Genomic DNA, 24958 nt, shown 5'->3' with positions numbered 1-24958 from the left:
TGCGTCCCCCCGCGTACCCCCGGCGTCCCCCCGGTTCATAACTTCACATCTTCCTCTAACCATCCATAATGCGTGAAATCGTACGTTGATTCCTCCCTGTTGTCACGCGTCATCTGGAACACCCAGGCTTTGTTGATGTCTGGCTGCTCCATGTCCTTTCCCCACTGCAGACCACCCCTAGATGCCCCCAGTTGTACTTCCACAGCATACAATCCCTCTAGAGAATCCCCTTGGAAATTGGGAGAAACGAACTGTGAATGTTAAGACCTAGTCGCTAACACATTTGACTATTATCTTTAATCTATATCAGGTCCATCTCCAAACCGGCCAATGCGTATGTCAAATTATTAGTTTCCCTCCCTTCCCATGGAGCAAGATGTTTATATCTGCCCCTGTTTGATGTTGCTATGCTGGATTCGTGGCTTCTAACCTCCGCGCTCTTGTGTGATCACTTAGGGTAACCAAATTGGTGCTGCTTTCTGGTATGTCAAATCCTCCAACCGTCATCACATGGCTGATATTTTTTGTTATTCCATGTTTTTGTTTACATTGTTGTACTGACCATATTTTCTTCTTTTTTTCTTTTTTCTTTTTTTTGTATATACAGGCAAACCATCTCTGGTGAGCATGGTCTCGACGGATCTGGCTTGTGAGTGCTATACCCTATGAACTTGATTAATTCGACTTGCACGAGCCCCTTCTGACTTGATCCGTAGTTACAATGGCTCCTCCGATATCCAGTTGGAGCGCATGAATGTTTATTTCAATGAGGTGGGAGAACGGTCCCCCCAACATCAGAGGCGGTCCGTCCAACAACTGACTGGTAAATCCATTATATAGGCTTCTGGCAAGAAGTACGTACCCCGTGCCGTCCTCGTCGACTTGGAGCCCGGTACCATGGACGCAGTCCGTGCCGGTCCCTTTGGCGAACTCTTTCGTCCAGACAACTTCGTTTTCGGCCAGTCTGGTGCTGGAAACAATTGGGCCAAGGGCCATTACACCGAGGGTGCTGAGCTGGTGGACCAGGTGATCGATGTCGTCCGTCGTGAGGCTGAAGGCTGTGACTGCCTCCAGGGTTTCCAAATTACTCACTCCCTTGGTGGTGGTACCGGTGCCGGTATGGGTACTTTGTTGATCTCCAAGATACGTGAGGAATTCCCAGACCGCATGATGGCCACTTTCTCTGTCGTTCCTTCGCCCAAAGTCTCCGACACCGTTGTCGAGCCATACAATGCCACCCTGTCGGTTCATCAGCTCGTTGAGCACTCTGATGAGACCTTCTGTATCGACAACGAGGTATGGTTTCCACATGTCTTCAATCTCATTTTGTCAACGGCCCAATTTCGTTATGGGATCGCTGAATGTATATATAGGCTCTGTATGACATCTGCATGCGGACTCTCAAGCTCTCTGAGCCATCATATGGTGACCTCAACCATCTTGTCTCCGCCGTCATGTCCGGTGTGACCACCTGCCTCCGATTCCCTGGTCAGCTCAACTCTGACCTACGCAAACTCGCCGTCAACATGGTTCCTTTCCCTCGTCTTCACTTCTTCATGGTCGGATTCGCTCCTCTCACCAGCCGTGGCGCATACTCTTTCCGTGCTGTCACCGTTCCGGAATTGTCCCAACAGATGTTCGATCCTAAGAACATGATGGCTGCTTCCGACTTCCGTAACGGCCGTTACCTCACCTGCTCAGCTATCTTGTAAGCTTTTTCCACCTCATGTCACCATCCCTCCTTTTTCCTAACTAAAAGGTATTCTTTCCCCATAGCCGTGGTAAGGTATCGATGAAGGAAGTCGAAGATCAGATGCGCAATGTTCAAAACAAGAACAACACCTACTTCGTTGAGTGGATCCCCAACAATGTTCAGACCGCTCTCTGCTCCATTCCTCCTCGCGGCCTCAAGATGTCTTCCACTTTCGTTGGAAACTCCACCTCCATCCAGGAACTCTTCAAGCGTGTTGGTGATCAGTTCACCGCTATGTTCCGACGCAAGGCTTTCTTGCATTGGTATACGGGTGAGGGAATGGACGAGATGGAATTCACGGAGGCTGAGAGCAACATGAACGATCTGGTCTCCGAGTACCAGCAGTACCAGGAGGCTAGCATTTCCGAGGGAGAGGATGAATAGTAAGATTTCTTCCCCCCCTCGTCTCTGTTGGGTATGGTTTGTTCTGCTTCCTTCGTACTAACCAATGATTTTTCTGTTTCAATAGTGTCGAGGAAGAGGTCCTGGAAGGCGAGGAGTAGAGCAAGAAGTTAAAGCAAAGTATAATAGTACTTTAGCCCCATTACTTCTAATAGCTTGTTTTTTGTGCCTCTTTTTTTGTTCTCTTCTGTTTGGTAGCGACATATCGATTCTATACCACAAACTCAAATCACACAGCACCTTTAGCTCAACTGCCAGCATATGTGTGTGCATGTGCATGTGCATGTGTGTATGTGTGTGGCTCTTGTTCAAATTACTTTAGTTTTGAGAGAGCAAGCTCAATGTTTCAATTATAAACGCCTCACTCGGGTCTTTATTTTACCTGATTCTCTGTTGGTAACACAAAAATTTTAATCTTCATTATTGCTTCATGGAGAGCCAGCGAAGTCTCAAAAGATTTGTCAAGTCATTTGCTCATGCCCTGCTTTGTTATCTGTTGTTGATTCCGGTTGCCTGCCGGTGGGATGGGCTCCTCTGAGGGCCATTGGCTATGAACTAGATGATAATAATAATACCATTAACAATAGTAATAGTAATAGAAGACAACAACAGGTAAACAATCAGAGTACACCAAGAGTAAAGTCAGTAAACACCAGTAAGTATAGGCATGAACCCGCCCCCCCCCCCCCCCCCCGGTCCTAATCTCAACGGAAACGAAGACAAGAAACTGCTGGACGTCAATGGGTAGATAGATAGATTAGCTTTTCCCTTCGCTCTCCAACCATGAGCCAAACTTGTCAAGTCTCTCAGCTTCCTCCTCGCTGGCATCCTCCGCCTCTTCCGCATCAACAGCAGCCAGAGCAGCTGGATTCTTCGCACTCGATTTCCTAAACCTCTCGCTGCCATCGGCGATATATGCTACTACCCTCGTGCCTGAGAAAAACCGGCCATCCATTTTCTATGGGTAAATTTTTGAAAGGGCGGAGTCAGCTAAGGAGCTGCAAATTGCATATAATTTGAGTAAATCAGGAGGGACGGGGTAAGTGGGAAGGGTGTAGAGAGACTCACCTGAACACAGGTATTTGCAGATTCGGCATCTGAGAACCGTACGCTAGCTACGCCCTCTTCCTCCCTGTCGTATAGTACGACGTTGGTGACGTCGCCTAGCTTCGAGCATTCTTGTCGGATATCTTCCTTTATGTCGAGGATTGCAGCCGGGTCTTCCTGCAATGGGCATTTGGGTTAGCATGGGGATGTTCATGTCCCTTAAAAGGGGAGGTTGGGAGGAAAGAAATGAAACAAGGGATATTTCGTCCATGTGTCATATCGTTATATAGATGGATGATGAGACATTTCGTACCTCAAGCTCCTGTAGCGTAAACATATGTTTGAGAATGACCACTTTATCCCATCGGGAAGAACTTGTTGGAACAGTCGACGGCTCGTCGTCGTCCCAGTCCGCAAGTTTGCTATAACAAATGGTTAGCATTGAACATGAAGGTTGGCTGCCTTTAAAGTCCATAAATGAGTTCTCCACTAGCCCCCAAAACACCAAACAAAAAAAAAATGCGAACACCAACCTATTCAGCCTTTGAGTTTTTATCATAATTTTCCTCTTCTCGCTCATATTCTGCTTGACCGGAGCCTCTTTTTGTGCTTTAAATGAGAAATCCGCCGCTTGGACCTTCATCTTGCCCTCGGGTCCCGTTTCTCCAAACCTAAAATCTGTATCATCAAGCATCTGAATGGCCAGGTTGACAGATTCAGGACGGAAGTATACGACCAGCGCATCCCCCTTGAACTTCCCTTCATCGTCAGTATACATTTTTATCCGTGGCTTTCGCCGGTCGATTTCTTCGGCAATGACTCCGCATTTACTGAATACGTCGTTCACTTCGTCCATGGAGGCGTCAAGGGGGATGGATGTAACGTAGACAGCGGTATTTACGCGCGGTTTCTTGGGCTTGGAGACTTGGGTCGGCTTGATATCCTAAACATCGGTCCATGAAGGGTTCGTCAGCATATATGTTCGCTGCATTATATGATAACCTCATGCGAAGAAGTAGAAAGGGCCAACTAACATTTTGGTCACCGGTATAATTTTTCCGCTTCAGCCGCCGTTGCTGCTGTTGCTGCTTGAGATCGACTGGTTCGTCTTCATTTACGCCTTCAACTTTGTACGCCTCCCTCTGTTGTTCTAAGAGGGCATCGTCCACCTATGTAATTCACCCAACAGACCAAAAATAAACCAAAGAGGTCATGCAATTAGAATACTGTCCTGCATCCAACGGGAATGTAGGATGGCATTTTAATTTTTCTTTCTTTCTTTCTTTTTTTGTTTCTTCCCCGATTTTGTTTTTCTTTTACCACCTGATACTGGAGGCGAAACAAGGGAGGGGGGGGAGTTGCTGCGCAAGCAAAAGCGTTGGGTATTGTGCATATTTGGCCCCAAACAGCATTTCCAAGCACACCCTCTGTTTGTGCCAGCAGCTGATCATGGCTTTCCGATCCCGAGATGTCGCCATCTGGGGAGTTGGGAAGGGGAAAATCACCACAGCCTTTTTGCGCCAACCAGTAGAATAGGGGAAGAGAGCAAGAGTTTCATGAACTGCCTACCAGGGGGACCCATCTATTCAGCGCATTATCGTATTCCCACTCTGTCCCATCCTCAGCCTCCAAATAGTACTTCTCGTCAAGTTTGGAAAAGGAAATTCTGTAATCGTCATGAAATTCAGACGGGGACTGGGGAAAGCTCGCTCGAGTCGTGGTCGTGTTCGGTTCGGAAGGATTTGGAAGCCCCTCCATGTTTGGTTATGCGGCAAGGGGAATGAGTTTTCAGTTCTCTGTGGGTATATACAATGTTTGAATTAAGCATTAAAATGAAAAGAAAGACCAACAGCCAAATACGTGAGATGTCTGCATGTGGATGTGAATTCTAGAGTCTAAAGCCGGTGAGATGTTGTGTTTGTTTGCCTGAGGGTCCCCCCATGTTGATGCCGTCTTGCCAAACTAGGTTTAGTTCCGATTTGAAGGAGAGTTAAGTGGAAGCGGGTCATTCCATGCGTTTAGTTATCGGACTCTATATTTACTCTGTCTTACAGAGTGTGGGGTTCTTTGCCATTAGGTGATACAGGTAAAGCCTACAAGACGCAAAAGGAATGAAGGAGATGGAATACAGCTATTGAGGACTGTCGAACAGAGGACCTGAAGCCTCAGATCCATCGCATCATCATTCTGCTTTGCATATGGATTCAGTAGTTAATCTTCAAATGAAGCCATATCACAGGAGCGCTGATGAAGATGTCCGCAAGCATATTTATGAAAATGGGATATATCCGTTGCATCACAGGCTCACGGCAAAGCGATGCAGATGAAATGCTGACTTGCCAGACCTCTTCCATCACCAAAAACCAGCCCGACTAACTCGCGAAAGCAGAATAGATTAAGGAGAAATGGCTAGTGCCCCTTGGCAGCCAATGAATGGGCCCCCCTCAAGTGAGAGAGGGGACGGGCCGGCGGCCAAGCGATTAAGCGTCTTGTCGATTTTCAGATCTATGATCAGACCATTCTTTATCAACCTTGTGTCGTCATAGGGAGAGCTCATGCCATGGAATCCATCCCGATCCAAGGTACGGCCGTCAACGGTCGGCGTAAGGGAAGACAAAAATGATAGTTATATATACTCCGTAATTTTTTTTTCTTCCCCAAAACCATCTAAGTTAACTAGTTATAGTTAATCTCTTCAACTGTATTCCGTGGTTTAACCATTGATGAGTTATCGTTATTACCTTGCGCAACTTCTTGAGGGTGGATCTTTAAATAAGTAACTAGTTATCGTACTTGACGATCTGCCTGCATATCGCACTCTCACGCCCCCATTGACGGAGGGAGAATCCCGAGTTCGTGTTCTCCGCGTCTCAACCCTCTGATGATGGCATAACCGTCTTCAAACACTGAGATGCTTTCAACTGTTCATTTGATAAGAGATTGTTATGACTGGAGGTTGTTATGACCGTGCCTCTTGATGTAACTATTATTCTTAAGTGATTTCATCCTGATGGATGACCTTTGTAGTAGTTATCTGCTTGATCTCCTCCACTGTTCCCACCCCATCATCCTTGTGACAGGCTGCAGCTATCCGTTCATTGTGATCGTCGATCGTCCCGCTCTTTAATTCGAGGATTGGAGTTGTGGCTTGCACGCAGTTCCTGTACCTGGAGCTGCCCAAAGCTTCGCCAGAAGCCCCCCCTTTTAGTTATTTGAATGATTTACAGAGAAGCTCCACCCCTCGACACAACCTGAGCTTGGTATGCTGTACGAACTGGTGAAAGCCGCTGTTTCATAGTACGGAGTAATTACACCTGATTCAAAATGCTCAGGGCTTGCATGGATCACCAGCTATAATAATGGATGTCAACTTGGTACAGCACGTAGGCAAATATAAATATACATATACGAAGGGTTAAATATGTCGACGCGGGCAGGATTTATATCTTGGTCTAATAATTCGTGCACCTCAAAAGGTGGATACTTGCCCAGCACTAGTTAATTGCTTGCTGTATGTATGTATTATTGGCTCTTAGCACCGCCACAGCACCCAGCAGAACCTTACCGCGACGGGGCTAGTGCTGTGGTTCAAACCTTCGTTGAGCTTTTGAGCAAGCTCCAAGAACGGACCAGACCTCGACCTCAGGCAACCAGCGCCAAACCACCGCCATGCACGAAGCATCAGGGTGAATCGCCCGTGCTGCGCCTATAAGCCATGGATCACCCGGACTCTTCTTCTGTCCTGGACACCACGGGCAGGTCAAGGTCCAATACCGGTTACTTTGCCCCTCACCCGCCCTATCTCCTCTCCTCAGACGGCGAGCACTCAGATGGCCTGTGCCCGCACCCACACCCAGAGGAGAACCGACCACCACCAGAAACCCCGCTGGCGCCCAGCTCTTCTCCCTTCTCCCCCGTCCCAGTGGCTCCCACGCAATCATCCTTCCCGTCATGGCCTCCCTCTTCCACGCGTCCACGGGGTAGTAGCGGTGCCGGTGCATCCTTGACCGGCTTCGACCAACCTCTTCCCCCAGACATGGCCGACTTGAGACCCCAGCGACCCTCCGGGCCGGCCAGGACTCCATCCAACACCTATGCGCCTCCCCGCAAGCCTCCCCAATTTACCTCAGTCCACTCCAGCGTCCAGATACCGTCCGTTACCAAACGCCCGCAACGACGAGATCCCGATGCTCGATATCGTGCCCAGGAGAGAGCATATGTTCAACGAGTGCGTCAGGGGCACAATGAATGGCTCAACTTCGAGTCTCAGATCCCGGGCCTGGGCTTTGGAGCTGACTCTGAGCCAGAGGAAGAATCTCCTTCATCAGAATCACAGTTCGACACTGACCCTTTCGACCCAGACACCCACCTCATCTTAGAAGATGATGATGCCCAACCTACACTGGAGGAGCTACAGGATCCAAAAAACAAAGAAAGGCTTGAATGGTACTCCATGCTAGCATCGGTGCTCAAGGGTGATGTCATCAGACAGGAGAAGCAGAGGTTGATTGGGACAATGGAGCAGAAGAGTCGCGAGGTGTGGAATACGGAAATTTTCCTCGGAGCCAAAGCTGCCAGGTTTGGAAGACCTATCTCTCTACAGAAGAAATTTGTCGAGTATCAAATAAGCAACCTTGGCCCCATCATCGAAGACATCATTTCCTTTGAGATCAAGGGCGAAACACAAGTCGGGAAACCCCCGCTGAAGCAGGTTGAGGATATCGTGGAGAAAATCGAACAGTGCGAGAGCCTATACCCTAGCAGGCGTATTCTACAGGCGGAACATCCCCGTGCGGCGTCGGAAGAATTCCAAGAGAGCTGTGATGCTGTCATCGCCTGGCATAATACGACATTGTTGATTAACACTGAACTCGCTATCCTAAAAAGATGGGTGGGGAATGAAGAGTTGGATTTCGCGAAGCCCATGACCATGGCCTCCTATGCAGCGGACTTATCGGACGAAGGCTCATTTCTCGATCGTATCATGAAGGAAGACGGGCTCAAAACACTTCAAAGCACTGAGAATGTATATGATCATGATAAGAAAAAAGAACCCTCTATCCTGGATGGTATTGGCGGTGTGATCAAAAAAGCCAAAAGTACTTTAATCGAGAACGCGGAAGCGTTTGCAAAACGGCATCTGCCGCCGTACATTGAGGAACTGTTGACACTCATAAACTTCCCGTCGCGCCTTATCCAAGAGGTCATCCGACTGCGTCTTTCCTACGCCAAGAAGATGAAGGACCCGGGCTTGCAATCTCCTATCTTAGTTGATCAAATGATTTCCCAATTCCAAATCCTACTGAAGGTTGCTGTAGACATCAAGCAACGCTACCTTATCATCTCTAATCCTGAACCTGGCTGGGACCTCCCCCCTTGTGTTGACGAGAACTTTGACAATGTTGTTGTCGGCGGCCTGAAATACTATTTCAAATTATTGAATTGGAAGCTCAGTGCCAATAAAAATACTTTCAAAGAGGCGGAGATACTGGAAGGGGAGTGGGAGTTTTCTAATGATATTGGCCGACAACTCGAGAATGGTGACATCGAAGTTGCTGAACAGTTCAGGTATGCATTGGCCTGGCCCCTATTTCAGTATTAGAGACATCTGAGAGTAATCGCTAATGCATTTGCAGCACTTTAACCGCCAAGTCCTTGCAACGATTGATGATCCACTTCGAGCGGGAATTGTCTTGTCGACCGGGCGAAGATGCTGTTGAGACAGAGAAACGCTATAAACAAATTTTTGATTCGGTGCGGGTTCGTCAGCGAAAACTTTTCCGGTTTTCACGTCTCTTGCGCCAGCGATTCGAAAACGCAACCGAATTTAACCTGCGGCAGGATATGGTGGACACGTTATCAGAGGCTCTCCTGGCCTCTGGCCATTTCATGGTGATCTCACACGATTCGGTGGGCCAGAGAGGAGTTCGTCTCATTGCGTCGCCTTCACTATACGGCCGACCTAAAGACATACAATCTATCCTGGGCACGTCGTTCCGTGCTGAGGATTTACCCGAGGATCCGTCTAATCCTTACGTTCTCGTCCTCCTCCCTGAAAAGCCTCTAGAGTGGAATGGCAAAAGGATGGAGGTGGACCTTTTGGAACAGCCCACGGATGTTAGATTGGGCAAATTACGATTAGTCGCGGACGGATCTCAACAACGGCTTCAGAATGCACGCCACGCATTAACTAGACTAACAGGTCTACAGTTGGATATTACTGTCGAACAGCGTGCCAACTTAGGTCGTGTCAATGTTGAACTGAACAAGATTAAGAAGACAGCTTACAAACTCTCAACCGGAATCATCGACAGCGTCGAAATTGTCAGACGACAAAGCAAAAATGCAGCCAATCACGAACTCATCCAATCTTGCTTTGCGTTTGCTACTGAATTTGGCAAGCGTTCGCTCATGTATATGGATGCCAACCGACGCTCGATGAACCATACCAAGCTTGTTAAGCTGGCTCTCGATTGGGTATCTTTTATTTGCGATGACTGCGATGCTGCCGATCGCAAGACCTTCAAGTGGGCTGTAGCGGCGCTCGAATTTGCTATGATAGTAACGCATGGCCAAAGCGTTCTCGCTATAAGTAACGAAGATTACAGTCGCCTACGGGCTAAAGTTGCTGGGTGCATGTCACTTTTAATTTCTCACTTCGATATCATGGGAGCAAGATCGTCGTTAGCGGCGCAAGCTGAACAACAACACACTGACACCTCTGGACAACGGTTCAGAAAACTGGACCTGAGTCGGATCATGGATGATGCACAGGCATCACGAGAGGTACAAGAAAGACGGGAGGTCCTTTTCGCAGAGATCGACCAGACAAGAATCGAGGCTGATGCCAAGAGGCAAGCTTTGGGTAAAGTTCTGGAAGGTGCCAATGAAGCAGATCGGTCCGTTACTGTGCTGTCTTCGTCAGCGACGAATGTGACATTGCGATGGCAGCAAGGCCAGTTTATTGGCGGAGGGACATCTGGCTCAGTTTACGCTGCCATTGATCTGGATACCAGTTATCTGATGGCGGTGAAGGAAATACGCCTCCAAGAGCCCTCTGTTATTCCTGGTGCTGCACAGCAGATCCGCGACGAGATGGGCGTTCTTGAAGTTCTCGATCATCCCAACATTATTTCATACTACGGCATCGAGGTGCATCGAGATAAGGTCTATATTTTCATGGAATATTGCTCTGGTGGATCTCTTGCAACTCTGCTAGAGCATGGCCGAATTGAAGACGAGATGGTTATCATGGTATACACACTCCAGATGCTTGAGGGGCTGGCCTACCTACACCAGGCTGGAATTGTCCATCGCGATATCAAACCTGCAAATATCTTGCTGGATCATAACGGAGTCATTAAGTACGTGGATTTCGGTGCGGCAATGGTCATCGCGCGCCAGGGCAAAACCTTGGCTGCCATGGATCATTATTCATCGAATGCAAAAGATGGAAAGGGCCCGGCGAAGGATGCACTTGGACAGAAGAGAAACCAAAAATCTGTGACTGGCACTCCGATGTATATGTCCCCAGAACTTGTCAGGGGAGAAGTAGGCCACACCTCCGGCCGCCACGGCTGCATGGACATATGGTCTCTTGGTTGTGTAATCCTCGAAATGGCCACAGGCCACCGCCCCTGGGCAGGTGTCGACAACGAGTGGGCAATCATGTACAGGATTGCACAGGGCAGTCAACCACAGCTCCCTACGCCGGATCAACTCAGCCCTATAGGCATCGATTTCATCAAGCGATGCTTTGAGATAGACCCCGTTAAACGACCGAGTGCGACTGAACTTCTACAGCATGAGTGGATTGTCAGCATTCGACAACAGGTCGTTGCGGAGCCTCAAACTCCTAGTAGCGAAGGGGGCAGCGTCATTGGTGGCAGTCTACCGCCAAGTACTGGAAGCTCTCGGCAGAATTCAACCAATGCGCTTTGATTGATGCATTTTTTCTCCTCCCTCCCGGATTTTCAAAAGCGTTTCCAAAATTTCCGTTAAACGTTATCGTGATAGACGAAAATCTCAATTACTTACTTGCCTATTTACTGATCTTCTATATATCTTCCTCACACATATATTATGCCTCAACTTGTTTCATATTTGCCCAGGTGATTAAGTTGGGCAAACAGGAAATTGCCACCTAGAGAAAGCAAAATAGACCCAGTTGCATGTTTCACGGGAAGATCAGGAGTATGTTTACTTACATTCGCTTCTGGGTTTTTTTTTTTTTTTTTTTTTTTTTTTTTAATTTCACATATATTAGTTTTGGTTTTATGGTGAGATATGAGATACCCAACATCAGAAATCCCTGCTTTTTTTTAATATATATATATATATGTGGCTTTTCACTATAACATCGGTCTATTTTATTGCTCGATATGTGGGATTCTGGGGTGAGGGTTTGGGATTGATTGATTGATTGATTTTTTTTTTTTGGATTGATAGGTGTTTAAAAGTGAAGTTAACAATTTACACATTTGTACATTCAACTCTTTCCCCTTGTGCTCTGGACAGTATGCATTTTCTTAGCACATATTCTCATACTTTTCTGTCACGGGGTAGTAGTGTCATTTTTGTATGTAGTGTTGGTTAAGCACCGAGTACCATCCGTAGCTGAGGAGACGAAGTGTAACTAACCCCTTCTGAAAGACCCACCCAGGACGTGCTGAGTTCCCTCAACCAGATTGCTGTTTCCAAGATTCATATCTGTTTGTCTCTGACTAAACGTCATCCAATGGGTCGGACGTACAGTACTCATGGCCAGCCAATCTTTCGGGTCCGAATGAAGGGTCTGGGGTGCAGTAATCCACATTATGATGGGAAATTTCAGTAAACAAAGCTCAATTTGGGAGTATGTTTTGTGCAGACATGTCATTCATTTATGTTCATGAGGAGCTAACTATTCTTGACTTAGCTACCCTCAACATTTGAAGAGTCAACTGGGATTTTATTATTCTTAGCGTATCACGGGTTATTTAAACCACGCGATGGCCTCCACTCCTCTCGGTTCTTAACGCAATCACCACTCACATTTTCTGCATAGCAGCCTGGAGTAATACATTAGAAATGAAACGATATTGTAGAGCTGGTTGGGGAAACACTTACAACATCAGTTGACTGAATCCAATCTTCGAAAGTCTGTTCCAGCTCTTCTTGAAGGTCATCGACGGATACCTTCTCGTCCTCGACGGTAAAATGAACCTGGAGTTTCATAATACCATAGCCAACAGGCTTTAGTTCATCCTTGGAGTATTTAAGACCCTCCTTCGTTTCCAGCAATTTTTTAACCTCAACCTTTAATTTATCCATGGGGGTTTCGTCATCTGTTCACGGTTAGGCTGAGAAATACCGAATGGAAAGTAATAGAACCTACCTATAGGTTTGATATCTAAAGTGATGAAAGATTTAGCGGGAGGCTTTGTCTTTGCCGCACTCTTCTTCCTGTACTCCTCGAGGTTCTTTTCTCTCTCAGCAACGAGGGCAGCATCTTCTTCATCGTCATCGCTACCGAAAAGATCCATGTCTTCGTCCTCGTCCTCGTCTGCAGCTGGGGCTGGGGCTTTCTTGACGTTCACTGGGATATCGGTGCTTTCGGGGCCATATGCGGTGTATGGTTTGGAAGGGTCACCGGGAAGGGTAGTGAATTCTGTTCCGAATGAAGAAATGTGCTTGTACCAACGCGCAGCGTGGGGATATTTAGCAGCGTCGGGGGCTTTCTTGAATGCCTTGAATGTAACGACGTCGGCTTGGGTTGGGGTATAGCTGATTTTGAGTTAGTACGGTGTGTCTTTCGTGGAAAGCTTCTTGCAGTACAACAGAGTTAAGCCACTGGTGGGGTAATTTTCTTTTTCAGAATGCGAATTTCGCGTAGGAAGTAGTCATTCAGCGGTGTCTTAAGCCGCCTCATCAACACGGACCAATTTATTTTCATCATTTAAAAATAGCAATAGGCATGAAAAATGAGAAAAATAGGACAGGACGTATTGAACTCACCCAACAACGTAGCTCCTCATGGAAAGAAAGTGGTTGACAACTTTGATCAAAGGGGGGTTTGGTCAGAACACATCATCCAGCTCGGGGAAAGGACAACAATACATACTGGCAAGGCCAGAGTCGCAGGAAAGGTCTGTGAAACCCATTGCAGGCGAGAAGGGAGGAATAGGGGCTTATTAGAAGTGCATGTAAATGGTGGTGGGTATTGTAGATGTTCCTTTTTTCAAGGGTTTTGAGGAGAGACGAAAAAATTAGGAGTTTTGAGTTTTGGTTAGTTACCTAATCAAAAGTTTTGCTGTTTACCTAAGCCAGGGATGCAAAGCCCAATCACATGTTGGATGTATCGGGCGCTAGTCCTTAATAGGAAACTTAGCGCCACAGAATCAACCCACCATGTCACGTGCAATATATTACATGATCTCATCGAAACCTTGTTTGACATCCATAACTATAATAATATCCGAAGCCAAAAATTATTTTTGAAGATTTGAGCTCTTCGTGCTTTCAGCGGTATGAATACTTTATAAATTCCACATTAGAGATATTTGTTTTTGGGTAATTGTCGGCAGCATATCGCAATGCAGGGATCAAAACTTCGACGCTGCGGTCCTCAACTGCTTCAAGCTTCTGCAACAGCTTCGAGATCCGGAATACCGGCACGAGCACCGGTTTTCCGGACCGAACTATTTAGACAATGGCCTTCTCAGCGCCGGATCTTCTCAAAGGTACCCTTATATAAATTCTGTGGTGTCCGCCATTATGCCAACGGTAGACCACACCCTCCAGGCGGAACTCATCGGATGAATCTGGGCGGAGAGCCGGAAAAACCCGCACTAGAAGAATACGGAGTCGATCTTACTGCTAGAGCAAGGGATGGCAAACTTGATCCTGTCATTGGTCGAGATGGGGAAATTCAGCGGACAATACAAATCTTATCAAGGAGAACAAAGAATAATCCGGTCCTAATTGGATCTGCCGGCACGGGCAAAACCGCCATTCTCGAAGGCCTGGCCCAGAGAATTGTCAGAGGGGACGTCCCAGAGAGTGTCAAGAATAAGCGCGTCATTTCATTGGATTTGGGTCAACTTATTGCAGGTGCAAAATTCAGGGGGGATTTTGAGGAAAGACTGAAGAAAGTGCTAAAGGAGGTGGAAGATGCCCAAGGGGGTGTTATATTATTTGTGGATGAGTTACATACGCTACTTGGGCTCGGGAAGGCAGAGGGAAGCATTGACGCAAGCAACCTGCTGAAGCCTGCCTTATCCCGTGGTGAGCTGCAGTGCTGCGGTGCTACGACGTTGAACGAGTATCGTCAGATCGAAAAGGATGTTGCGCTTGCTCGGCGGTTTCAGCCCATCGTTGTTGAAGAGCCGTCAGTGGCTGATACAATATCGATATTGAGAGGTATCAAGGAAAAATATGAAGTTCATCATGGTGTAAGAATTACAGACGGTGCGCTCGTGGCAGCTGCTACATACAGCAATCGATATATTACGGATCGTTTCCTACCGGACAAGGCGATTGATCTTGTAGATGAGGCTGCCTCTGCTCTTCGATTACAACAGGAGTCGAAACCTGATGCAATTCAAGAGCTTGACCGACAAATTATGACCATTCAAATCGAGCTTGAATCGCTGCGCAAGGAGACTGACATTCCAAGCAAGGAGCGCCGGGAGAAATTGGAAGAGCTCTTGAAAACCAAGCAAGATAAAGTCAAGGAATTCACCGATGTCTGGGAAAAGGAAAAAGCGGAACTTGACGCCATCAAACAGGCCAAGGAGGATTTGGAACGTGCAAGGGTAGATTTAGAGCAAGCCCAACGCGAAGGAAATTTTGCCAAAGCCAGCGAGTTACGATACTCGATAATTCCGAAACTTGAGAACAAACTTCCAAAAGAAGGGTCGGATACGGCAACCAGCACCACAGCTGATGGCGTAGTGCTTCTTCACGATTCCGTGACGAGCGATGATATAGCTGGTGTGGTATCCCGTACTACAGGTATCCCGGTTAACAAGTTGATGGCCGGAGAGGTTGAGAAACTTATCCACATGGAAGACACCTTAAAACAGTCAGTCCGTGGGCAGGATGAAGCGCTCTGTGCCGTGGCTAATGCTGTTCGTATGCAAAGAGCTGGGCTTAGCGGAGAGAATCGGCCATTAGCATCCTTTATGTTCTTGGGACCAACGGGAGTTGGTAAAACAGAACTCTGCAAAAAGATGGCAGGCTTCCTATTTTCGACCGAATCGGCCGTTTTACGGTTTGATATGAGCGAATTTCAGGAAAAACATACTGTTAGCCGCCTAATCGGCTCTCCTGCCGGATATGTTGGGTATGAGGATGCCGGTCAATTAACAGAAGCCGTCAGAAGGAAGCCCTACGCCATATTACTCTTCGATGAATTCGAAAAGGCCCATCGCGATATATCAGCACTTCTGCTTCAGGTTCTAGACGAAGGCTTCCTCACTGATGCCCAGGGTCATAAAATCGACTTCCGGAACACTCTGATCGTGTTAACATCCAACCTAGGTGCAGAAATTCTTGTTGGCTCCGATCCTACCCTTGGAGAGGAGGTTTCGACGGAGATAAAATCAGCTGTTATGGCTAGAGTTCAGACGTCATATCCTCCTGAATTTTTGAACAGGATTGACGAGTTCATTATTTTCAAGAGACTCTCAAGAAAAGCGCTGCGGGATATTGTAGACATTAGGTTGCGAGAACTTCAACAGAGGCTGGACGATCGAAGAATAATCTTGAAGGTAGATGATGGTGTGAAAGGCTGGCTTTGTGACAAGGGATACGATCCACGATATGGAGCTCGTCCCTTGAACAGACTTATTGCGAAAGAAATCGGCAATCGTCTAGCAGACAAAATAATCAGGGGGCAAGTTACTTCTGGCCAGATGGCGCATGTCACTTTCAACGCTGACAAGTCTGGTCTCAACGTCGCAACTGAAGAAGCTACATAATGTCTGTGCATTACTTGTATTTATATTTCTTTCTTTCTTTCCCCCTTTTTTTTGTTTTATTACTGGTTGCATCTCCATTCAGGTCGGGGTCTTCTTAAAACGTGAAAATGACATCACATTTTGAACAAAACGTTGGGTTCGATAACCACTACACTATGTATTTTACTACATGTACTAAATATCTCTGATCTTTCAAAATCTAGATACTGTGCCTATACTCGCAAATGTTCCTCAAAAGCCACCATCTCTGAACAGGATCAAATATGGTCTGCTTAAGTGCAGAGCCCGTGACCTCGATGCTTTAGGTTGCAGGTAATTTTTTTTGCCTAATCGGGATAGTTACTCCCCCCCAGGGCTCCGGGGCTATCTCTCTTCTAACCCAACCCCCAACCTTTCTCATGATACCACGCCAGGTCTCACATTTACCTTTTAAACAATGGCGTCGTCACCCTCAAGGAGGAGGAGAGGGGGATTCCATTCCTCTCGTGGTAGCCAACATCTGGTAACGAGGCACCGCCAACGATCATTCAACCAGAACTCTGGTAGTAGACGTGATCGGATAGCATCATCTGCGAGGGCGTCCTTAACTGCGGTACGCACTGAGAATTCTGCTGCTAGCGAAATATTAAGTGAATTTGGTCCGGAACAGGTCAATGGCGGTGAGAAGGAGCAGGATGAAAATGAAGACCTGTGTCAGGTGGTGATGGCTTTGGATATGAAAGAAAGGGGAAGTGTTGGTTGTTGCTATTATGTCGCGAACGAGGCAAAGATATATCTACTTGAGGATATTGCTTCTGGGGGACAGGAGGTAATTGAGATGTGTGAGTATTCCCCCCCCCCCCCCCCCGGCTTTTTCAATCCCGTTATGGCTGCCAGTCTGATTTCGATTTTGACAGTAAAGCTTGATGTGGAACCAACACTGGTTCTGCTCTCAACTCGTGCGGACCAAAACACAGACGCATTGAAACAGGGTGTGCAAGATCTTCAAATGAACAGTGGTAACTATTCCCTTTGCTAGTGGCTATCATTTGTTCTTTGCTTACGAAGTCGTTTATCAGATGATCAATTCCAACTACCCTATCACGTCGATGTTCGACCAGTGCAGGAGTTTAGCTTCGAGTGTGCAAAGCTCAGGCTTGCTGGCCTTCAACTTGATCCCAGTAGAGGCGATACACAATTTTTTGTCCCTAGCGATGCCTTTTCGCTGAATCAAAATGGCGGCGAAACCGATCTGGGCTTTACCGATCAACAGGGAAAGTTACTAAACCTTTCTGGTTTTATTGACATGAACAATCGTATATCTATTGGGTGTGCCGGTGCTATCGTTACGTACTTGCAGAGAATACGTGCAACAGAGTGCTTATCGCGAGACCACTCCGGGAATGAAGGATTTAACGTTCAGTCCGTTGAAATACGGAGCCTGAAAGGAACAATGTAGGTTATTGTAATTTCCCTAGTTTTGGCCTTTTTGCTGACGTTTCTGAAGGTTTGCCAATACGGATACACTCACGTCGCTCCAGGTGATCCAATCTGAGTCTCATCCCAATGCATTCAACCAAGGGCCCGGAAAGACTTCATCTGGATCTAAGGAGAGCCTGTCAATATTTGGCCTTTTCCATCATTTTGCTAGGACGCCTCAGGGAAAGGCTCGGTTAAGACGAAAGTTTCTTCGCCCTAGCACGGATCTCGCATGTATAAGAGAGAGAAATGACTTTATAAGCACATATCTGCGTTCCGACAATGGCGTGGCTATCGAAAAGCTTACAAAAAGCTTGAAAGGGATAAAGAATTTACGTCCAGTGATGGTGCATGTGAGAAAGGGTATCAGTTCGGGAAATGCCAAGTTCAAAGCGTTCAAAAGTGGCGTTTGGGCAACGCTTTTGGAAGTCTGTCCCTGGTGTGATTGCTGATATTGTACTTCTAAGCTAATCTGGGGATTCTGTAGTTTGCTTTTCACGCTATAGATGTGCGCGAAACGATACGAACCGTTACAGGTGCAGAGAACCTGGACATACATGCGAGGGTAAGAGTTCTCAGGAATCGCATATGAATTATCTGACCCAGGGTCCAGGTTCTCGATAAACTGGATATAGCTATTCTGCATCAGGTTGGGAGAATCATACATGAAACAGTAAGTAGAATCCCCAGTAGCATAAAAGTTAACAAATAGATGGCTCATGCCCAACAAGGTCGACCTTCAAAGCTCGATTGAGGAGCATCGAACTGTTGTCAAGCAAAGGATGGATCGAGAACTAGACGACCTCAAGGAAGCATACAATGGCCTGGACAATTTGCTCAACCAGGTGGCCATAAATATTGCTAGCACCATACCCGAAAGACTAAGTAATGACCTCAATGTCATTTACTTTCCCCAACTTGGGTTCAATATTGCCATGCCACTCGATGAAAGAGGTAGAGCCGTTTACAATGGCGGAGATCAGCCGTGGGACCAAATATTTACTACGGAAAATCGAGTTTACTTCAAAGATTACCGCATGCGAGAAATGGACGAAAAGTTTGGAGACATCTACGGGCTGATTTGTGGTAAGAATCGTGCATCTGATTCAATATTTATTCAACCCTAACCTCTCCTAGAAAAGGAAATTGAAATCGTCTACGAGATGGCACAAAAGGTCCTTCAATATGAAAACACGCTTGTGGAAGCCTCAGATATATGCGGAGAATTAGATAGGTATGCGTATATGCTGGATCCCACCCCCTCCCCATCGTTGTTTATCATCTAACAACTTGCAGCCTTCTAGCTCTCGTTCAAGGGGCTAGCTTATACAAGCTTATACGACCACAGATGACGCAGGACAACAGTATCATAATCAAGGGCGGGCGGTGAGGAGCCCCGCCTTCGCTCAATGGTAATTGTTTTGTTGCTGACTGAACTTAGCCATCTTTTGCATGAAGTTACCGTTCCTACATTTATCCCAAATGATACCCTCATCGTTGGCGGAAACAAAGGAGAGGGACCATCCCCAAGCCCTTCTGCTCCACTTTTGGAAAATTCAGATGTCATTGTTGAAACTCAGGGCCCAAGTATGCTTTTGCTGACAGGCCCAAATTACTCTGGAAAAAGTGTTTATTTGAAACAGGTTTGTCTCCTCGTAAATAATCCCAACAAACGAGTTAAGCTGACAACCCTCTGGGTGGCTCTAATTGTGTACATGGCACACATTGGGAGGTAATTTTGTCATCCCCTAGAGAAATCCTCATGTTATTTTATAAACTGATCTGTGTTTCCAGTTTCGTCCCTGCAGAAAGTGCTAGAATTGGAATCACAGATAAAATACTAACCCGGATAACAACGAGAGAAACTGTGTCCAAGGCAAGATGGGTTCCTGTTATTGAAGAAATATTTCCACAGTATGCTCATGTCAAATAGGCGCAGAGCTCCTTTATGATCGATTTGCAGCAAATGTCCTATGCATTGACCCTCGCAACCGAACGAAGCCTGATTATAGTCGACGAATTTGGCAAGGGAACAGAGTCAACTGGTTTGCTACATTCCCCGGCTGATTTAGAAAATTACCTACTACAGACCTATATCTAATGGGGGCTGCAACAGATGGCGCCGGCCTTGCCTGTGGATTATTTGAACACTTGCTGAGTCTGGGTGAGAAGAGGCCAAAGGTGCTGGCTGCAACCCACTTCCACGAAATATTCGAGAACGGATTTCTACCACCAAGAAGGGAGCTTGGCTTTGGGTATATGGAAGTACAAGTTGATTCGACTGCGAGGGATGTGGAAAATCAGGTCACGTACTTATATAAGTTGAGTGCTGACGCTCTGAACATGCATTTGTCCGCGGACACCTGACGTTGGTTCTTAATATATGTGTTTCCAGTTTCCGGTCCGGACGTAGCAATGCCAGTTTTGGGACCAAGTGCGTTTTGCATTCCTCCCTTAAAGACATCTTGTTTGATGCCGTATTGACGGGGCCTGTCACAGCTGTGCAGCATTGAATGGCATTGATCCAGCGATAATCGCACGAGCAAACGAAATTGGCACTCTTGTTGCCCGTGGTGAAGACCTTGTGGTCATTTGCGCAAAGATGTCTGCGGGTGAAATGGAGGTACTTGAAGAATCTGTAGGTCATGAAGCGGAGATGATGCACAAGCTTCGTTGATGCTAAACTTTTAATAGGAGAGCATCGCGAGGAGATTCCTCGCGACGGACTTTTCGAGAACAGAAGCTGCTTCGGGCCCTGGGAGCGAAGGTTATGAGCGCCCCGAAGCTTTGCTCGAGAATATTATAGGTAACAGGTATTATAGCACTGTAATGGGTGGGTTTACGTGAGTTACCCCTTAAATTGAGTGCCGTGAAACCACTTTGCATCAAAGGAACGTGCGGACGAGTATCTATAAAAGGGGGCTTCCATTATCTCCATATATGTTTCCTATATCTTCTGCGCAGCAAGCTCCAAGTCAGCTCGTTCTAGACAAATATTGAAAGCAATATCTTAGTATCACTACTACGCATGTATTTCTCTGAATCTTTAGCTCATATATTAGCTTACGTTGACGAAGTAGAAGCAACTTTCATCAACCTCATTTATATTCCAAGAGATGGTGTATTGTCATTTGAGTAGCATGCATTACGACGGAATTATCTAACGAACTGATAAACAAACCTCACCCCCACACCACCTAATTCCCACCGTTCAACTATAACTTGACACTCTTGACCAGATTAGTCTTGATACCAGTGAGCTCTCCGCCGTAGCCACCACGCCCTTCACCGCCCTTATAAATCTGCCTAATACTCCCCAACTTCTTCTTCTTCTCCTCATACTTCTTCCTCTTCTTAACTCTCGGATTCCGCACATCCTTACTCCTCTTCGGCGCCAAACCCCTATTCTTCTCAATCGCGTACGTGATGGCTCGCTTGCCATCCTCCCCAATTTCCTCCTGGACCTCAACACGGCCACCTTCGCGAACAGCTTGGGCTTGGGCCTCGGCAAGTTTCTTCTTCTCCGCCTTCTCCTGCTTCGACCGCGCAGCGACCATGTCATAATAATCGTCTGAGTTGGAGCCTGCTCCACCCTTGTCACCTCTCGCTTCCTTAGCAAGACGGCGATCGTCCTCGTCGCTGATTCCCCCGAGGTCGTTGAGGTTGTCAGGAGGAGTCCGTTTGCCTCTCTTCTCTGCCTGGGCATTTAGACGAGCTTGGCGATCCTTTAGCCTCTCCCGGTATGGCAGGTCTGCATCGCCGCCAGCGTCACGACCAGCAGTGCCACGCTTGTTGGCCTTCTGGGCAATTTCTGAGGTATAGAAACGGAGGGATTTTTTCTTCTTGGCTTTTTCTTCGGCTTCATGGGCGTTGAGGGTGGTTTCGTCACCAAAGTCCGAGTCATCGTCTTGCGGTGGTTTGGTCTTTTGAGTTTGCTTGGATAGCTTTTTGATTGTTCGGGAATGTAGCAGTTTAGAGAGGTCGGCCAGTTCAGCTTCAGTTTGGTGGAGTTTTTCGGTTCGTTTCTTCTCTGCCATAGCTATAGCATCTTCTACGGCTTTTTGGGCCTTTGTTCTCTTATGTTTGGTCACAGAAATGGGTTCAGCGGGCTTCTTCTTTGTTTCCGTGATTTCGGTTTCCGGTGCTTGTGCGTGCGGGATCTGGTCATCAGCATTGTTGTAATCCGACTCCATTTCAGATTCCTCGACTTGTTGGATATCCTCTACTTCGTCCCATTGCTTCTTGCAGTTAATCAATGTGGCCATGATCGGGTGTTCTCTTAGCTCAGCAGGCGGCATTGCCAGGCGCGCTTCTCCATTTCTTGAAGGGGATGTCAAAAGAAAGAAATACATGCTGATAGCTCCCAAATAAGCAGAGAGTGCGCGAAACTTAATCACAGGTAGAGGAACGGAGTCACCTTCATGATCTGCCATGTTTTCAAGACTCTTAGTTGTAGCAGCAAGCTCCCCGTGCACGGGTTGAAGCGAGAGAAAGGCTTTTGACAACGGCTCGAATTCGGGATATCGTTGGTTTAGAATCTTCCGTCGTTCGTCAACACTCATATCATCAGTCACCTGCAACTCAGGTAAAACCTCGGTGACAACATTATTCTCTGCCTTGTGATCCAGTTCAGCAGAATTCCCCGAAGCGGCCCATTCAGCTTCGTCGAACCCGAAATCCGCCTCGTTGAGAGCCTGCAGCCGCTGTTGCTGGATCTTTTTGGCCTCTGCCTCCTCTTCGAAAGCACCTGCCTCTGTTTCAATAATATCTGCATCGTAGTAGTCCTTTTTAGACGAACCCCATCCCTTCATGATTTCTTCCTCGTCTCTCCCTTCCTCCTCGCCATCGATCGGACTGGACGTATCCCGGTGACGTAACTTTGATTTCTTGAGTGTAGATCGTCCAGCACCCTCCTCCTCCTCCTGCTCCTCCTCCTCCTCCTCATTGTCGTCGTCGTCGTCGAATTCTTCATCGTCTATTGATTCAGACTGGTACCGCAGGACTTCTTCGTCGGACGGTTGAAAGAACTCTTCTACAAAACGACATGTTAATAACTCTCCGCGAAAATTAAGCCCGAAGGGAGAAATATTACCTTGCTCCTGTAGTTTCCGCCTCCTCTTTGCCTCCGGGGCCTCTTCCAAAAGAATGCGATCCCGACCCTGCTCGAACTCGTCCTGTGAATCGTCGAAGCGCGCATCGGCTGCAAACCTGAAGTTTTGATCGGGAGCAGATTGCTTCAAGGAGGAGAGCTTGCAGGCCTTTCTTTTCTTGCCCATTATCACAAGTTATTGATTAAATAATTGAATTGTGTTTCTCTATTGCCCGAACTAAGATTAATTAATTGATGTTCGAACATATCAAAAATATTTAAATTATTAGAACCAGAAATCGATGCTAGTCCCAATTAGGCCAAGCGCATGATTATCTGCCTTGCCATCCTTGGCAACCGTTTTGCTGTTTTCAAACAAACCTGCCAGGGGTTGGCATTTGGGCCCTGTTAACTAACTAACCCCCCGGAGCTCTGCAGTCGGCCCTCCGCACTCCGCACTCCGCACTCCGCACTCGCCACTCGCCATCAACCAAGGCCGCGTTTGTTGACATTTGACACCCGCTTCTGGAGAGAGAGGAGAGGATCAAGGCCATTGCGATATACTAGGATAACCCTACCGTAGTTTTCTACCCCACAGGTGCCTAGCGTAACCCCCCGATTTGCCCAACCGCGCACAAGCCGGCTAACTACCTGCCTGCAAGCCACCGGGGCGCCCCATCGTCGACAGCTCTTCCCCTCCCCGGGTGAGCCTGCAGAGCGACAAAACAAGCGACATGCCGCAGAAGGAACATTTCAAACCCATAGCGTTGCTACTGCCCCTTCGCCACCATGCCAGACCTATTATCTTCCATCGCTGTGGTGGACTTTGGCTTGTCTCCGTCAACTCCCCAACTGATCACTGCAGTCGCTCTTTTGATATTCTCCCTATACTTACTCAGTATGTTTGACTACTTCAGATCTCTCAACCATTTCGTGGTGCAGGGGAGGGTATGTACTCGTCGCGTTTCCTATTCCCTCTTCACTGTCCGCGCTCCTGGGCACCAAAAGGCTAACGGGGGGTGCCAACACAGATGGCCGTCATCACGGGCGGTTCGGATGGCATGGGCAAAAGTGTAGCCATGGAATTGGCCAAGAAGGGTGCCAGTGTGACTGTCGTGGGACGCGATGTGGCTAAACTACAGGCTGTCTTTGATGCCATGAATGTAAGCCCACTCAAACACACCAGCTTGAGCCTGCTCTCTCTCTCTCTCTCTCTATATATATATACTAATGAGGGGAGAAATCATGTTTAGACCATTGCACCCCATGTGTGCGGCCAGAAATTCCATTGGATCCAGGCGGACTTGATCGACCCTAAAGAATCAGAGCGAGTCATGGCTGAGGTTACCGAGTTTAATGGTGGAATTTGTCCAGACATCGTTTGGTGCTGCGCGGGGAAGTGTATACCCGGGTTTTTCGTAAATACCGATCCGGAGACCCTTAAGTCGCAGATGGATACAAACTATTGGACCTCAGCATTTACAGCGCATGCCATTTTGAAACTCTGGCTGGCATCAGGCCCTCCTGGTCAGTCTCCAGAGAAAACTCCTCGGCGCCATCTGATCTTCACCAGCTCCACCGCATCCTTCGTGCCGATCACCGGGTACGGACCCTATAGTCCAGCAAAATCGGCGATACGCGCGCTTGCGGACACTCTGAGTCAGGAGGTCGAGGTTTACAATGGCACCAGACGGAATCCGTCCATCCCAGCCCCAACTGCGGATGTGAGAGTTCATATTGTCTTCCCGATGGGCATCCTGAGCCGCGGATTTGTCGAAGAACAGAAGGTGAAGCCGTCTCTCACGAAATACCTCGAAGAGGCCGACAAGCCCCAAACTCCCGACAAAGTTGCCTCGATTGCCATCAAGCGACTGGAAAGAGGCCATTATGCGATCACAACTACGATGGTTGGCTCGATCATGAAAGCAACTTCGCTCGGGGCTAGTCCTAGAAACAATCTCTTCAGAGACACGCTCAATAGCTGGGTGAGCAATCTGATCTTCCTGCATGTTATCCCGGATTTAAGGGACAAAGCTCATCGATGGGGCCGCGTTAACGGCGTCCCTAAAGAAAGGGAAGAGAATGGAATTACATCCGTGGCGCCTGATGTGCCCTGTTAAAGGGGGAATTGAGGATGTGGTCTCTCCATACCTGCTGCCTATTCGAAATATTCTTCTTCTTCTTCTTCTTCTTCTTCTTCTTCTTCTTCTTCTACTTCTCCTATACTAGATACATCATTTCCTATGC

General features: G+C 47.4%; 8 protein-coding genes across 8 annotated transcripts; 5 read left to right on the top strand and 3 right to left on the bottom strand.

Annotated features, from left to right (window-relative positions):
* Positions 1–181: 181 nt before the first annotated feature.
* Positions 182–2137, top strand: PADG_02900 (tubulin beta chain; the record flags this gene model as incomplete). Its single annotated transcript, XM_010759883.1, has 8 exons — positions 182–253; positions 311–334; positions 457–482; positions 608–649; positions 717–771; positions 841–1296; positions 1374–1708; positions 1777–2137. The coding sequence occupies 8 exons, from the start codon at positions 182–184 to the stop codon at positions 2135–2137; spliced, it is 1371 nt and encodes a 456-aa protein (XP_010758185.1).
* Positions 2138–2912: 775 nt separating this feature from the next.
* PADG_02899 (U2 snRNP complex subunit CUS2) lies at positions 2913–4960 on the bottom strand (the record flags this gene model as incomplete). Its single annotated transcript, XM_010759882.1, has 6 exons — positions 2913–3113; positions 3224–3379; positions 3516–3624; positions 3736–4145; positions 4237–4371; positions 4772–4960. The coding sequence occupies 6 exons, from the start codon at positions 4958–4960 to the stop codon at positions 2913–2915; spliced, it is 1200 nt and encodes a 399-aa protein (XP_010758184.1).
* Positions 4961–6917: 1957 nt separating this feature from the next.
* On the top strand, positions 6918–11143 carry PADG_02898 (STE/STE11/SSK protein kinase; the record flags this gene model as incomplete). Its single annotated transcript, XM_010760345.1, has 2 exons — positions 6918–8770; positions 8839–11143. The coding sequence occupies 2 exons, from the start codon at positions 6918–6920 to the stop codon at positions 11141–11143; spliced, it is 4158 nt and encodes a 1385-aa protein (XP_010758647.1).
* A 1122-nt stretch (positions 11144–12265) lies between these two features.
* Positions 12266–13218, bottom strand: PADG_02896 (translation elongation factor 1 subunit beta; the record flags this gene model as incomplete). The annotated part of the gene is made up of 3 exons (XM_010759881.1): positions 12266–12528; positions 12579–12967; positions 13199–13218. The coding sequence occupies 3 exons, from the start codon at positions 13216–13218 to the stop codon at positions 12266–12268; spliced, it is 672 nt and encodes a 223-aa protein (XP_010758183.1).
* Positions 13219–13776: 558 nt separating this feature from the next.
* PADG_02895 (uncharacterized protein) lies at positions 13777–16164 on the top strand (the record flags this gene model as incomplete). The annotated part of the gene is made up of 1 exon (XM_010760344.1): positions 13777–16164. One exon carries the CDS (start codon positions 13777–13779, stop codon positions 16162–16164), a length of 2388 nt encoding a protein of 795 aa, XP_010758646.1.
* Positions 16165–16600: 436 nt separating this feature from the next.
* PADG_02894 (MutS family protein MSH5) lies at positions 16601–20469 on the top strand (the record flags this gene model as incomplete). The annotated part of the gene is made up of 17 exons (XM_010759880.1): positions 16601–16985; positions 17061–17162; positions 17223–17598; positions 17651–18050; positions 18110–18187; positions 18236–18295; positions 18354–18708; positions 18760–18856; positions 18919–19008; positions 19064–19265; positions 19305–19354; positions 19417–19507; positions 19562–19667; positions 19739–19931; positions 20018–20056; positions 20122–20260; positions 20317–20469. 17 exons carry the CDS (start codon positions 16601–16603, stop codon positions 20467–20469), a joined length of 2916 nt encoding a protein of 971 aa, XP_010758182.1.
* Positions 20470–20837: 368 nt separating this feature from the next.
* On the bottom strand, positions 20838–22898 carry PADG_02893 (rRNA-processing protein SAS10; the record flags this gene model as incomplete). The annotated part of the gene is made up of 2 exons (XM_010759879.1): positions 20838–22654; positions 22715–22898. The coding sequence occupies 2 exons, from the start codon at positions 22896–22898 to the stop codon at positions 20838–20840; spliced, it is 2001 nt and encodes a 666-aa protein (XP_010758181.1).
* Positions 22899–23500: 602 nt separating this feature from the next.
* On the top strand, positions 23501–24831 carry PADG_02892 (3-dehydrosphinganine reductase; the record flags this gene model as incomplete). Its single annotated transcript, XM_010760343.1, has 3 exons — positions 23501–23659; positions 23743–23874; positions 23965–24831. 3 exons carry the CDS (start codon positions 23501–23503, stop codon positions 24829–24831), a joined length of 1158 nt encoding a protein of 385 aa, XP_010758645.1.
* Between the last annotated feature and the right edge of the window lie 127 nt (positions 24832–24958).

Source organism: Paracoccidioides brasiliensis (genome assembly GCF_000150735.1).
Source record: "Paracoccidioides brasiliensis Pb18 unplaced genomic scaffold supercont2.3, whole genome shotgun sequence".
Lineage (NCBI taxonomy): Eukaryota > Fungi > Ascomycota > Eurotiomycetes > Onygenales > Ajellomycetaceae > Paracoccidioides > Paracoccidioides brasiliensis.
This window is presented reverse-complemented; position numbering and strand designations above follow the sequence as displayed.